At 37.0% G+C, this 16,569-nt stretch overlaps 1 protein-coding gene across 9 annotated transcripts in view; it reads right to left on the bottom strand.

Moving 5' to 3' along the window:
* The window catches only part of PCNX1 (pecanex 1), a 169,862-nt gene that overhangs the window by 124,555 nt on the left and 28,738 nt on the right, over positions 1-16,569 (bottom strand). For all 9 annotated transcript variants that reach the window (XM_058739509.1, XM_058739513.1, XM_058739511.1 and 6 more), the window contains exon 2: positions 5,610-5,818. In XM_058739509.1, the coding sequence (XP_058595492.1) occupies positions 5,610-5,818 (209 nt within the window). The remainder of the gene's footprint in view (positions 1-5,609; positions 5,819-16,569) is intronic.

The following is a 16,569-nucleotide window of genomic DNA, read 5'->3' as shown; positions in this document are numbered from 1 at the left end:
TAAATGGTGATCTGCTATTGTAAAGATGATTCTCAGCAAAAGAATAAAAATCTTAAGTTCTTGTAGACTTTGCCCAGCAGACCATACATTTTATTTCAAAAACAAAGAGCCAAGAATAAAAGTCACTCCTGAAAAAGAACAAAGTAGGAGGTCTGCCCCACCAATTATCAAAAGTTATATTATGAAGCTACAGTAACTGGGATAGTGTGGTAATGGCACAGCATAGAGAACCAGATCAACAGGACAGAAAAGAGAGGCCAGAAACATACCCACCATATATGGAAATTTAACTTATGACAGAGTACTGCAGATCACCAAGGAAAAGATAGTCTGCTTAACAAATACTGATTAAACCAGTTATTCATAAATAAGTCTTGAATCCCTACCTGACACTACCAATTAAAATAATTCGTTCAAATGAGAAAACAAAAGAAATGTAAACTTTTAAAGAAGAATATAAGAGAATATATTTCTGATCTTCCTGTAGGAAATAAGTTCTTAAGACACAAAAGTGCTGGTTACCAAAAAAATGATAAATCTTAAAGGATATATGATAATCTTAAGACTCCTTAAGGAAAGCAAAACAGCAAGCCACAAAGTGGGAGAAGATGTCTGTAATGTATGTAACCAATAAAGTAGTGTACCGTGAATATATTTCAAAAGCTCCTATTATTCAATAAGAAAAAGACAACTCCAAAGAAAAATGAAACAAGGTGCGAATGGACAATGGAAAGAACAGAAAAGCTACCCGGACCAAATATATATGGTAAGATGTTCAACCTCATTAGTAATCAGAAAGTCCCAATGAGACACCTTTCACACTTACTTGAATGGCAAAGTTTTAAAACTTACTAATATCGAATATTGATGAGGATATGCAACAAGAAGGACTTTCACATACTAATGGTGGGAGTGTAAACTGCTACAAACGTTTTGGCTAACAGGCTGGAATTATCTACTAAAACTGAACATGACAATACCCTATAAACCAGCTTATGTTCACTAGATACATGCATGTGTACCAAGAAACACACACAATGTGTTTTCAGAACACATGGATAAGTAAAATGGATAAACTGTAGTCTATTCCTGCTTACTAGAGTATGCAAAAGCAGGAATAAATGATGACTATAAGCATCCACATGAATAAGCCTATAAAACACAGTATTTGGCACAAAAAAGCCCCTCCCAGAGAAAGACAGTATTATACACTTTAGGATATCCCAAACTGGAATCCCAATTAATCCCAAATTAATCCCAAGATAAAATTAATATATGTTTAATAATATCTACAAAGACTACACAATGATAAAGAAAGTCAAGGGAATTATTAACACAAAATTCAAGATAATGGTCACTCTTGAAGGAATAAGAATAGAATGAAATGGGAAAGAACTGCATGAAGGCCTGTATGGTATTTGTATAATATCCTATTTCTTAAGTTGTGTGGTGGGGAATCAAGTAGTCACTTAATTATTATTCCCTAAATTATATTGAACAATATGACTGATAAAGTGTTTAGAAATATATACATTTCACAAAAAATTTTTTTAAACTAAAAGAAAATGGAAAAATAATTCATTAACAAAAGGAATTAAAAACATATATCCAGAAAAAATAGGAGCTAACAATTACTGTATCAGGAGCTAACTGTATCAGGAATGGTTCTAAATGTTTTACATATATGATCTTTCATTCATTCTTCATAATAATCCTATGATACAGTACTGTTATTTACCTCATCATTCAGATGAGAAAACCAAGGCATAAAAAGCTTAAGTCAGTCCCCAAGGTCATACAATCATGCAGTGACTCAAGCCCTGGCAGGTTAAGTGCAGGTTTGTTTATCCATAATACAAGGTTACGCATTTCCTAATAGAATAGACTTAAAAAATACATACACCCCAAAAGAAAAAAATACCAAGTTTTATGAGACATAAAAGGCAAATGAAAAATTGGACGTATACACCATGTCCCTGATAAGTCTTCATATTTTAAAGGCTGACTTCTCCCTATATTAAATATACTTAACAAAATTCTAATGGAATTTTCTGGAGGCTGAGCACACAAGGGACATCTCACAGAAAACCTAGTACCGGTGAACCCTGTACTTCACAGGTTTGAACCATGAAGGTCCACCTACATGTGGATTTTTTACATTTTACAGTACTATAATTGTATTTTTTCTTATGACTTTAATAATTTTTCTCTAGCTTACTTTATCGTAAGACTACAGTACATAGCACATATAACATACAGAATATGTTTTAGTTGACTGTTTATGTTCTTGGTAAGGCTTCCAGGGAAAGTAGGCTATTAGTAATAAATTTGCAGGGGGGTGGGGGAGTAGGGCGGGTGTGAGGGACGTCAAAAGTTATACATGGATTTTTGACTACATGAGGCAGGGTGTTTAACGCCTAAACTCCCTCATTGTTCAGGGGTCAGCTGTATGTGCATAAGAACCAAGATAACACTAAAGTAGAAAAATACCAAGGGGGCATCTGGGTGGCTCAGTCAGTTAAGTGTCCGACTCTTAATTTTGGCTCAGGTCAGGATCTCTTGGTTGTGGGATCTGAGCCCCATGTTGGGCTCTACACTGAGCACAGAGCCTGCTTGGGATTCTGGGATTCTCTCATTCTCTCTCTCTCTCTCTCTCTCTCTTTCTGCCCTCCTCACTCAAAACAATAAATTAAATTAAAATTAAAAAAATAAAAATACTGAAAAGGGATTCATGCCACTATATATTAAGCATATTAGTAAGTCATATAAGCATTATGGCATAAACAAAACAGAAAGAGAGCAATGGGGCAGGAAACAAAGCCCAGAGTCTGACATAAGTATATATAAGTATACTAATGAAAAGGAAAGCATTTAAAATTACTGGGGGAAAATGCATTATGCACTCAACAGTGTTGGGATTAACCTAAAAAACAAAACCAAAAAAAAAAACACCAGAATTTTTTAGCTTGACTTCAATTTAAGAATGAAAAATAAAATTATAAAAATGCTGAAAGGAGGGGCACCTGGGTGGCTCAGACGATTACATGTCCAACTTCAGCTCAGATCATGATCTCGCGGTTCATGAGTTCAAGCCCCACGTCTGGCTCTGTGCTGACAGCTCAGAGCCTGGAGCCTGCTTCAGATTCTGTGTCTCCCTCTCTGTCCCTCCCCCGCTCACACACTGTCTCTGCCTCTCTCAAAAATAAATAAACATTTTAAAAAGAAAAATGCTGGGGGCGCCCAGGTGGCTCAGTCGAGCATCTGACTTTGGGTCAGGTCATGATCTCACAGTTCGTGAGTTTGAGCCCCACGTCGGGCTTTGTGCTGACAGCTCAAAGCCTGGAGCTTGCTTCAGATTCTGTGTCTCCCTCTCTCTCTGCCCCATCCCTACTCATGCTCTCTCTCTGTCTTAAAATAAATAAAACATTAACATTAAAAAAACTAAAAAAAAAAAAAAATGCTGAAAGTAGACACAGGTACACACTTATGTTATATGGAGGAAGAAAAAATGTTCCACAACTTGATATCAAAGGCAGAACTAATAAACATTCACAGAAGAGACCACACAAAAATAAATTGTGACATATAAATTAAAAAAATGCTATAAACTGAAAAAAGTATCTCACACAAAATGTAAAGAATGTCCTTCATAAATATTTTCTCCATATCAATAGTAAGAAACTAACCACTAATAAAAAAGTATACCAGTCACACAACATAAGTGACAATAATAACATAGGAAAAATACCTCCATTTAACTAGTAAGCAAAAAACTTAAAATTAAACAATGAGATATCTACCATAGTTTTGTATAAATACTAAATATTCAATGTTGTCAAAAATGCAGAGAAAGCAGCCCTCAAAGTGCTGGTCACAGTAAGTATAAAGTAAAATCTTTGGAATTTGACAATATACAATGAAAAACTTAAAAATGGAGGGGCGTCTGGGTGGCTCAGTCGGTTGAGCGTCCGACTTTAGCTCAGGTCATGATCTCACTGCTCGTGAGTTTGAACCCATGTCAGGCTCTGTGCTGACAGCTCAGACCCTAGAGCCTGCTTCAGATTCTGTGTCTCCCTCTCTCTGCTCCTCCCCCGCTCACCCTGTGTCTCTCTCATTCAAAAATAAACATTTAAAAATTTTTTAAAAAAATATTGCAAAAGAAATGCTTTCACTACTTCAAATATTTTCTAAGTACAGTGACAGGCTCTGATTTAGAACCTGAAGTTCATAAGAAAAACAAGGCCCCTACCTTCAAGAAGCTTACAAATGCAAACAAATGATTAAGTAAGGCAATTTCAGATAGTGATTGGTGCTATGAACAAAATTATTACAGAAGTAAAATATCTGCTCAATGAACACACAGGCTAATCATGTTGGGGTAGAAAATGTAACTGAAAAGGGATAAACAGGGGCACCTGGGTGGCTCAGTCGGTTAAGCATCTGACTTCAGCTCAGATCATGATCTCACGGTTTGTGGGTTCGTGCCCATGTCAGGCTCTGTGCTGACAGCTCAGAGCGTGGAGCCTTCGGATTCTGTGTCTCCCTCTCTTCCTCTGCCCCTCCCCCGCTTGCACTCTGTCTCTCTCAGTCTCTCAAAAATAAACATTTAAAAAAAAATTTTTTTAAAGGAATAAACAAAGGCTTTCGATGCAGTGGAAAAGAGAAGCATCACCTTTCTTAAAAAATGAGTACTCACTTTTCATATTATACTGAGTGGAAACATGACAGATTGGTTAAAACATGGACTTCAGATCTGATTCCCTGGAATATTTAATCTTTCACACCCTAGTTTCTACATCTAAAAATCAGGAGTAATAGGAGCACCTACATCAGAGAATTGTTTTGAGGACTATTACATATGTCAAGTGCTCATACACTAACTGTTTTTTGAAGACCTATATTAGTGGTACCTATCATTTCTATGAAGTCACAATAAACTTTTGACTGTGGATAAAGTAAATCCTTCAGTCAACACGAGAAAGGGGATGAGGCCAAGGTATTGAAAAGAATGTGACTGAGAGCCACAGGAGGAATACTGAACTGGAATGGAGAAAGAAAACCCCCAGGAGAAGGTGACAGCTATACAAAATTAAATCCTAAGAGGTCAGTTATGAAAAGATGGAGGGAAGAAACAGCTAAGTTGCCACGGTGAGAATATATCATTGAAAAATATTTACAATAGATTAAGTAAAAATAGCAGATTATAAATGTCAAGGAAAATGTCACAATTTGCTTAAGATATGTATACATTTAATTTATATATATAAATTCAATATAAATGCTAAGATTTACAAGCCATGCTTTATTATTTCCTTACACTGTTTTTCATTGGTTTTGGTCTTTGGTGTGAATAAAATATTTTACAGTTATAACTGGTATAGCATGCTATTAGTAATAAGGCCATATTTAATCCCCCAGATATGCCAACTAGCTTTGCTGGGGTCTAATGTGACAATCTGTACCTGTCATTATACCTCTAATATAACAGGAAGATCTGGTGGTAAGATCGAACACTGCCTTAAAACCACATATCAGAGCAGAGGCACAACACAATCATCACATCACTGTACACATGCAGTGTAAAACGGAATGGCAGGAGTTTTCCTCACCTCGGTCCATTACTGTCTTTTCTCCTGGTTGAACAGTTGCCTTGCTCAGCTTTGGCTCGCTGATCTGGGAACTCATTCGCACTCCTATCTATAACTTCTCCGGCATCAAGTGCTCTGTGGAGTCGATAGTTGACCATCTTCAGAACAATGAAAACAGCAGCTATCACAGGACAATAAACTGCTACTATAATCATTGAAGAAGGAAGAGCCTTGGAGAGAAAGAAAATAAAGATAGGCATTTAAAAATATTGTATATTTTATTCAATTAGAGAAATCTGTAACTAAAATGACACACACAAAGCAACAATTATGTTACTAGAACTAAGTTGCAAAAGTATAAGACGGCACTGCCCAAAACCATAGCCACCAGCTACATGCAGCTACTGAGTATTTGAAATATGGTTTGTCTGAACTGAGATGGGCACTAAGAATAAAATAGCAATGGACTTTGATGATTCAGTATGAGAAAAAAGAATGTAAAATATCTCAATTTTTACATTGGTTACGTGTTGAAATTACGTTCAGATTATACTAGGTTAAATAAGGTACATTATTAAACTTGTTTTCATCTGTTCCTTTTTACTTATTTTTAATGTGGCTACTAGAAAATTTTAAATTACATATGTGGCCTGCGTTACATTTCCACTGGAGAGCGCAGTATAAAGTCCATGCCAAAAAGCTTATGATACAATTGGAGAGTTAAATATCACATTACATAATACACGAGTAAGACAGGAATGTGGTCCAGATATAGAAGCCCTGTTTATGTGCCCTCTGTAACTTTGTTTAGGATATAAACATTCTTTGGGCTCTACAAAGCTGTTCTAGTTAGAACTGTTAGAAGAAAAACCTTTGAACTAGGACTGTAAACACAGATAAGACATGGGAGACGTGCAAAATCCAAATAGGTTTTCTTTTAATACACTTAAAAACTGCAGCCTGACAAATAGAAGAATACAGAACAGAATCAAGCAAAAAAACTCCAATGTTTCCTGGGCACGAAGACTTCAGACCTGTCAGACTTGAGGATCTGCTGGTGTGGACCTGTCTCCAGGGGTGACAGGTGTGGAGGCCACCCCACTTGGAGGCATGGCCTCAAGAGTCACTGCTGGCAGAGACTATATAATGAGGTTCTACTTATGCCCACTTAAATGAAACACAAATCGCTCTGGCGTCTGTAGCTCTAGATTTTATAAGGTTTAACCTCAGTCATCTGACAACATGGTTCCAAACTTGCTTAGAAAGAGAACTTCGAACTGCTTGAGATGGTGAAACTAAAAAAGGTCCTGGTGAACCAGGTAGGTTTACAATACAAACATAATAAAAGTTAAAAAAAAAAAAAAAAAAGAAAAGAAAGAAAGTTATTTGGGGTGGGGAGAGAAAAGGAAAGAGTGTGGGATGTAATTGGGAAAGGAAAATAAAAGTAAATCAAGCCCACAGTATACTACTTTTGAGTTGTAAATGGGCATAATAGGTATAAGTTTGGTATTTTTAAAACTTGGAATAAGAAACCCTTCATTTTAGCGTATCTATCTAAAAAAATTGAACCTGTGATCCCAATTTAAATGTCACTGAATGACTGATTTAGGCTTATAATTTTTTTAAGTGTGTTTGTTTGTTTGTTTGTTTGTTTATTTATTTTGAGAGAAAGAGAGCAGGCGAGGGGCAGAGAGAGAAGGAGAGAGAGAGAATCCCAAGAGGGTGATGCAGGGCTTGATCCCACAAACTGCGAGATCATGACCTGAGCCAAAACCAAGAATCGGACACTTAACCAACTGAGCCACCCAGACGCCCCTAGGCTTAGGATTTTAAGTTGAAAAATGTATTTTTAATGTTTGTTTGTTTGTTTATTTAGAGACAGTGAGCCCGTACAAGTGGCAGAGGGAGAGAGAAAATCCCAAGCAAGCTCCATGCTGACAGCACAGAGCCTGACTGAGGATTCGATCTCACAAACAGTGAGAAACATTGGACGTGAGCCAAAATCAAGAGTGAGATCATGACCTGAGTTGAAATCAAGAGTTTAACCTACTGAGCCATCCAGATGCCCCCATTAAGTACAATTTAAGTTAAAGGAGTCTTAAGCTGTATTAAAACAAAAAAAACCCAAACTCCCAAACATAGTTGTTAAAAATGGGTTCAATTTGAGTGTGAGACTGTTTTAATTTATAACTTTAATAAATCTAATTATTTTTGTAAAAAGACAAAAAACAAAAAATCCCGAATAACCTTTTCTGAGCAGAAGATACACATACTTAAACTGACAAAACAATTTCAAACACAGAAACACATACAGACACATACACTACTTACAGTATTTACAAAAGTTCTGCATAATGCTGGTTTCTATACAAGATGTTCACATAAGAATTATAGTTCTTGGTAATCATTTAGTTTAACACCTTCATTTTCAGACAGAAAATTGAGACCTACTAACTTTGAAAGACTTAGCCAAGACAATTCATCTTAGTAACAAAATTAACCAAGACTTCTCATGCCTGTGTCACTGCATGTTTAAGTATACACCAATACCAATTCCATTTTAAATGTAAAGTGTCAATGCAAAGTAAGTCAGAATTCCATCATTATTCATCATAGCCCAAATTAAGATAAAAATTATTGATTATATTAATTAAGTGGATTGAAAGAGAACAAGTTCATGATTGTTACTCAGAGTAGTAAATTCAGTGGAAATGTTAATGGCCCCTCCAAATGGGAAAAGAGAAAAGAGATACCTTAATACTGAATGGTCTATTGTGTCTGCCTCTACAAAGAGTCAAAGATTACGACTGCTAAAACAGATTGAAATAAACTCTCCCTACTATTATACTGCTAACAGTAGCACATGACTGAATGCCAAGAAACATACTAAATGTACAGGATAAGGACAGAATTTCTTTTTAAAAAAACACTGAACAGTGAAAAGACAAAGTGAAATAAAAATTCAAGTGACCATTTCATACCAGAAACCAGTATCAGATAATGAACACTTGTATTTTCTACTCTAACTACAAAAGTTATCCATTTATTTTACACCCGTGGTTTCAATGTTTAAGCCCCATCAACGGTTACGCTGGAGGCTTCTAGGTGACAGAGGACAGCTGTTCTATCAGTTCCACTTTTCCCAGGAGGGATAAAAATGCATGGACACACACTGGGCTGTTGTGTGACTTTACGTAAACTTTTTCTTCTACTTAACTTAGATTACTTCACTGGGCTCCCTGCTGACTCCAGCCCAGCGGACAGTATCAGTATGATCATAAATGTATCATAATATATTTTTTAAATATTTTAAGTTTGCTTTTTATTTTATTTTTTATTTATTTAGGTTAAAAAAATTTTTTTTTTTACATTTATTTATTTTTGATAGACAGAGCACAAGTGGGGGAGGGACCGAGAGAGAAGGAGACACAGAATCCAAAGCAGGCTCCAGGCTCCAAGCTGTCAGCACAGAGCCCGACGTAGGGCTTGAACTCAAGAACCACTATATCACGACCTGAACCAAAGTCGGATGCTTAACCAACTGAGCCATACAGGCGCCCCTTTATTTATTTAGTTTTTAAAGTTGGCTCCACACCCAACATGGGGCTTGAACTCACCACCCTGAGATCAAGAATCACATGCTCTACTGAATGAGCCAGCCAGGCACTCCTGGCAGGTACTTACTGACTTAAGGTTAAGTATGTTGCATAACAAACAATACTTTAATATTTTCAAAGGTCATGTTTCGTCCTAAGTTAGACTGTTTTATCACAGATGTTATCTTCAAGTTAATGCTGATGCAACCAAGCCCATTAACTGCTCTCTGATAATAAAAGTCTATTTTATGTTCACTCCAAGGTCTATCTCCAAGTATAAATTGCTTACGTGGGAAGGCTGGTTTTACTTCTTCCTTAAGATACCACAAACAGTGGACAGCAGAAAATGAAGATGGGGTAGCAGGTGGCATAACACTGATGGATAAACAAGGCCCTCACTGAATTACCAGAAAGTCACAGCCCTGCGAGCTCACGATCAGGACCTGCACAGTCATCACGGACTTCAGGTGCTCTTCCTATACATCTTCAGTGTCTCTGCAGCTCACACATTTTATGTATTGAAAAGTTGTAATATGAAAACAGACAAGCTGGGTAGTTTTTCAGTTCTACTATGCTATGATTAACTTCTTGTTTTGAGGGATTGGCTTACTTTTGTAGTCACACTCAAGTATTCTGACCAGTTCAGCCGGAAATCAGTGGTCTATAACTAAAAAGGTTATCAGAATAGCAGACCATCACCCACAACGGAGGTCAACCAAGGCTGTGAAAAAAAATATTTTAACAAATCTCTTAAAATAGCTATCATTAATGTAAAAACACTTTCTATGTTTATTTTCTTTTTCCACTATTGCAACTACCTTATTATTTAAGACAATGTTTACCAAACTTTTGGCTTCACAGCCTTAATGGGTATTCAAACATATGAACTATGTGTTTTACATAGAGATTCATCACATCTTAAGTTCTTAAACTGACAGATTAAAGATTTTAACATAAAGAGCAAAACTTTAAAAATTTTAGAATATAAAAGAAAATCTTTATGACCTTAGGATATTTCTTAAGCATGATTCTCAAAGTATACACTATAAAGGACTGGTAAATTAAAATTAAGAACTTCTGTTTGAGAGACACTATAAACTGAGTGAAAAGACAAGCTACAAATTAGAAGACATATTAAAACATGTATTATCATGTAGGCATACGTATGTGTATATTTATGTATAAGTACATATGTAATATATAAAGAATAAAGATGTATAAAATCAGTAACAAAGAGGCAAACAAACCAATGAAAATAAAGGACAACAGACAGACCTAACACAGAAAAAGATATGATAAAAACAACACATGAAACCATGTTCAACTCCATCAGTAATAAGCAAAATAGAATTTAAAACCACAGTTTAGGGGGGCACCTGGGTGGCTCAGTCAGTTAAGTGGCCGACTTCAGCTCAGGTCATGATCTTGTGGTTCATGAGTTCAACCCCCATGTGGGGCTCCATGCTGACAGCCCAGAGCCTGGAGCCTGCTTCGGATTCTGTGTCTCCTTCTCTCTCTCTGCCCCTCCCCCACTCACATTCTATCTCACTTCCTCTCTCTCTCAAAAATAAACTAACATTAAAAAAAATTTTTAAGCCACAGTTTAGGGACACCAGTTGCTCAGTCAGTGGAGCATGGCACTCTTGATCTCAGGGTTGTGAGTTCAAGCCACGTGTTGGGCCTACAGCTAGCTTAAGAAAAAAAGAAAAAAAAAGAAACCACAGTATGTCATTTAACATCCATCTGTATAGACAAAAATTAAGTATGGAGAACCAGACCTCTAGTAAACTACCGGTAGAAATACAAATTGAAAAATAAATCACTGAAGATCTAGCAATTCCTAAGTATAAAACTGATACGAACTCTTGTACATGCAATCCTAGAAGACTTCTTTCCCCAAAATGGAGCAAAACCTCAAGTGAAAACCAAGAGGAAAATGGAAAGCTGTAGACTAGTTACCAGTGTGGAGCAGGACAATGAAAACTACAGCCAAATGCAGCAACATTAATTATACAAATACAATATGTATTATATTCCAAATATAAACTTGTGCTTTGCTATATCTTCCTGATTTTTTTGGTAATGATATTTCTTTTATAATTAAAAGAGCTAAAATTTTAATAGTGAAAAAAAGTTTTCATATTAGAAAAAGAATATATTAGCTTTCATCTTTTACACAGACATGATCTATATTCATGTCAATAATGGATGACTTAGTAATACATCAAGTTCCAATCGAGGCAGTTTTTTACCTTACTCCTTATCTGTAAAAAAGTATTTTAACTCTCAATTACACATCCCGAATAATGGCACAAAGTATGAATGGCTGTGAGATAGCTCTAGGTATTCAAATCAAATACAGACCCAAAAGTTGTGGTAAGCCTCCTATGGAGAACTGTGTTAGATACTTTTAATAAGATCATCTCTCTCAAAAACTGGATGGATAAGAATGCCAAAAACTACAATGGGGGCAGCTGGAGGGCTCAGTCAGTTAAGTGGCCAACTCTTGATTTTGGCTCAGGTCATGGTCTCAGGGTTCATGGGTTCGAGTCCCACACTGGGCTCTGCGCTGACAGCATGGAGCCTGCTTGGGATTCTCTCTCCCTCTCTCTCTGCCCCTCCTCTGCATGCACACCCTCGCTCTCAAAATAAATAAATTTTTAAAACTATAATTATCATATTTGATCTAGCAATCCTACTTCTGAGTACTTATCCAAAAGAATTAGAAGCAGGATCTCAAAGAGATACTTGTATACCCATGTTCACAGCAACAATATGCACAATAGCCAAGAGGTAAAAGCAACACAAATGTCCATCCACGATGAACAGATAAACAAAATGTGGTCTATGCATATAATGGAATATTATTCATCCGGGGCTCCTGGGTGGCTCAGTTGGTTCAGAGCCCAACTTCGGCTCAGGTTATGATCTCACGGCTTGTGAGTTCGAGCCCCACATTAGGCTCTGTGCTGACAGCTCAGAGTCTGGACCCTGCTTCGGATTCTGTGTCTCCCTCTCTCTCTGCCCCTCCCCTGCTCATGCTCTGTCTCTCTCTCTCTGAAAAATAAACAAGCATTAAAAAAATTAAAAAAAAAAAAAAAAAAAAAAAGGAAGAAAATCCTGTCACAGGCTACAACACAGATGAACCTTGAGGCCAATAAGCCACGTGAAATAAGTCAGTCACAAAAAGACAAAATACTGGATGATTCCGCTTATATAAAGTATCTAAAGTAGTCAGATTCCTAGAGATAGAAACCAGAATGGCGGTTACCAAAGACTAGCAAGAGGAAGAAAGAGGGAGTTATTTAATAGGTATAGACTTATTTAATAGGTATAGTATGAAAAAGTTGTGAACATCCAATGCACAACAATGTGAATATACTTAACATTACCAAATATACTTTCAAAATGTGTTAAAGTGGTAAGTTTTATGTTAAGTGCATAGTTTAATCCCTTAAATTCTGATAGTTTATGCTTAACATAAAAAAAACGATTAGGGGCGCCTGGGTGGCGCAGTCGGTTAAGCGTCCGACTTCAGCCAGGTCACGATCTCGCGGTCCGTGAGTTCGAGCCCCGCGTCGGGCTCTGGGCTGACGGCTCGGAGCCTGGAGCCTGTTTCTGATTCTGTGTCTCCCTCTCTCTCTGCCCGTCCCCCGTTCATGCTCTGTCTCTCTCTGTCCCAAAAATAAATAAAAAAATTAAAAATAAAATAAATAAAAAAATTAAAAAAAAAAAAAAACGATTAATTTCAGTCACAAGTGATAGGTTCAAGCTATTCAAGATGTCACATATATTTCTGATGGGACTCTTGAGAAAGCCACTTGGAATCACAGAAATAGCCATACTAGATTTTCAGGCATGAACTAAACTTATCTTACATTTTATTTCAAAAACTCAAGTGAGTAATTCTCCCCTATGGCTAGCACAATGCATGGTAGAAAAGCAATCTTTAATACAATGCTCACTTTATGTACAGCAATGTAAAGAAAGACATGTACTATCTATGCTTTGTGTTAGATTCCTAATTTTCACTATATTGAACACCACTGAAGCAAGGTCTGGAAGCATATGGTTAACAAACGAGTGTTTCCTTAATATATTTGTAGCTATTTTCAATCAGAATTTCAATGCATATTTTCCAGTTCATGTTACAAAGTGATTACCATCTACATAACACTTAATGACAACTAACATTTTATACTTAGATATCAACTGACATCTAATAGCTAGTGATGACCATGGGCCAGGCACATTTCTAAGTGCTTTATGTATATTAACTCATTTAACCCTTAGGATCACCTCATGAAGTCAGCACTGTTACTCTTCTAATATTACAGGCAGAGAAAGTGAGACACAAAGAGATGAGTAACTTGCCCAAGATCTCAAAATGAGACATCAAGGAGCCGCTTGACTCCAGAGTCCTCGCTCTAAATCATGACATCTAACTGCCTCTAAATCAAGGTTGGCAAACTTTGTCTGTGTAAAGCCCAACAAAAAATATTTCATACTTTACAGGTCACAGAATCTGTCGCAGCTGCTCAACTCTGCTGCTTGAAAGCAGCTCCAGACAATATATGAACACATTAGCATGGTGTGTTCCCATAAAACTATTTATGGACACTGAAACTTGAATTTCATATAATTTTCACACAGAATGAAATATTACTCTTGTTTTTTTTTTTCAACCACTAAATATGTAAAAAAAAAAAATTCTTAATTCATGAGCCATACAAAAACTACATGGGCCACATTTAGCTAATATCTGCTCTGAATGAAATACTCTTTTCTCCTTTAACCACTAAACCAAACAAAACATCATCATGCACTTCTCCTTCATATATGAGAAGTATGAACCTATAATCTCCAACATCACCAGTTTCATCCAACTGTGAAACAAAGTAGCTGCTAGAAAACAATCGTTCTTCACAGTGTAGGCCCCCAAAATCAAGTCACATTCAACAGTGATTCTGGAAATCACTCATCTTCCTTGCTCTCCAAGCAAAACAACTATTATTAATGTTAAAAAGTAGGTCACAAGTTTTTAAGCATATAGTATACCTGCTTTTTTAGAAGACATGACATTTTTGAATAATGCCTGTTTTTGGTATCTGCTCTTCAATGAGAAAATGTATTAATTTGTAGCAGAAAACACTGGTTTGGGGCAATTGTGGGAAAATTCCATTAGTTCCATAGAAATCACTGGAAAAATGATTAAAACTTCAACAGCCTGGGGGTGCCTGGGTGGCTGAGTCCAACTCTTGATTTTGGCTCAGGTCATGATTTCACAGTTTGTGGGATTGAGCCCCACCATCAGACTCCACCTGACAACATGGAGCCGGCTTGAAATTCTCTCTCACTCTCTCTGCCCCTCTGCTGCTCACGTTTTCTCTCTCTCTCAAAATAAATAAACATTAAAAAGAAAAAACCTTCAGTGGCCTTATATAACTATTTGCCAAAGTTACGTGACAGAAAACTCACTAGGGACTAGAGGCCGAGGGCCCATCAATACAATAAAGGAAACTTTTTAGGGGCGCCTGGGTGGCTCAGTTGATTAAGCATCCAGCTTCAGCTCAGGCCATGATCTCAGGACTTGTGAGTTCAGGTCCTGTATCAGGCTTTACTGTTAGCACAGAGCCTACTTGGCATCCTCTGTCTCCCTCTCTTTCTGTCACTCCCTAGCTTGTGTTCTCTCTTTCAAATATAAACAAACACTAAAAAAAAAGAAAGAAAGAAAGAAAGGAAGAAAATTTTGTTTGTTTTTTAAGAAAAATTTTAAACAGACACAAACACGAAGACTATATCTGTCTCTCTAAAAACGTAGGTTAACTGTAGAGAATCACTGAAAGTAAAAACTATTTTTTTTGGTCAGTCTTTAAAAATACAAATACATGTATGGAAACCAATTTGACAATAAATTATATTTAATAAATAAATAAATATAAATAAATAAAAATACAAATACAGGTCACATCTTTACACAGCTTCCTAATTTGGTATGTATTTCACATTAAATGTGAAAATAATAAATGTGAAGACATTGTATTAGACATTTTCCTCAAAATGTTTTCACTATAAATTCATAATAAATACAACTCTCATTCCTCTGAGGCCTTTCTTTGCTGCCTTGTGATACCTTTAGCTCAATATCCAGCTATAAGAAAAAGCTGAGTAGCAGTTTTGTTTCCCAATTCAAAACACTACATTCATTCCGATTATTCTTTTTAAATACATGCTTCTCTGCTTGTGTGGTCTGAGATCTTTGAATGTTGCCCACTACCAAAGTAGTTGGTGATTCTAGTAAGTTACAACAGAGACAATCGCTGGCATATTTAGAGAAAAACTGAACCTAAATCTTTCCTAGCTTGAATGTTGTCCACTCTGCCAATCTCCTGTAGAAACGGGAGTGAAAATTAAATGACAGAAAAAATATCTGGCAAATGAAAAGTTTGGCATAATTTGAAAGCAGTACGCCTCACAGTCTAGGCAGAGAGAGAAAAAAAGAAAAAAAACAAAACCCAAACCCACAGGTACTAATCCTGTCCTAAACCGTAACTTCCATCCATCAATAACACCTGAACTAACTTTTCTTCACACTTTTTCAGAAGGAAAACTAAAGAGTTGTAACAATAAGGAGCGCTGCCTTCTTCCCACAGTCTGCCCCCAAATCAGTCCGTGCCACAGCTGTTTCGGCTGGGTCCAAATGACCAACGGGACAAAGAACTAAGAACCACTTTTTGTAAAGCTCTATGAGACAGCCACTCGGCCCGGGGTTCGAGCTTTCCTACTGACAGACCTGAAGCTGGGCAACCTGCTTCTGCGTATGTACTCTGGTGGAAAATCCCTTTCAGCTTACTGACAAAAAGAGTATCAATGGATAAGCTAATTCCTACAACGTGCAGAACCGTTCCACATCTGTACCACCTTTCGTTTCTGGCAAACAGAGAAAATGCTGGCAACGAGGGAAGAAGAAGGAAGGGCTCAGCAGAAAATGAGTGCCCATTAGGGGTAAGGAGAGAGGTCAGATCAGAGAGGAAATGAATGGTTTTAAGCCTTCCAGTTCTCACATACAGGCTGCCCCAAAGAACTTTAAAAAGGCCTTCATATCCCAATCATGGCTCTAGGAATTCAGGCCTCTTGCCACAGCCTCCTTCAGGGATGGAGGTAATAAAGCATTCCAGACAGGTATTTCATTTCCGAAGAGAGGGCTGAAGAGGGAAAGGGACAAGCACTCCCAGGGCTGAGAGGCAAGCACAGTTTCCCGTAGAAAAAAACACAAAAATAGAATTTTCTGTAAATCCAACTACACAGTAAGTCAAAGTGACTTCAGAGGGCCAACTGGGAACCTCTGCAACAAACCCAGAATACACCTTCCCCAAAGGCAACTA

The sequence above is a fragment of the Neofelis nebulosa genome, chromosome 7, assembly GCF_028018385.1.
Source record: "Neofelis nebulosa isolate mNeoNeb1 chromosome 7, mNeoNeb1.pri, whole genome shotgun sequence".
NCBI classification, from domain to species: Eukaryota; Metazoa; Chordata; class Mammalia; order Carnivora; family Felidae; genus Neofelis; species Neofelis nebulosa.
This window is presented reverse-complemented; position numbering and strand designations above follow the sequence as displayed.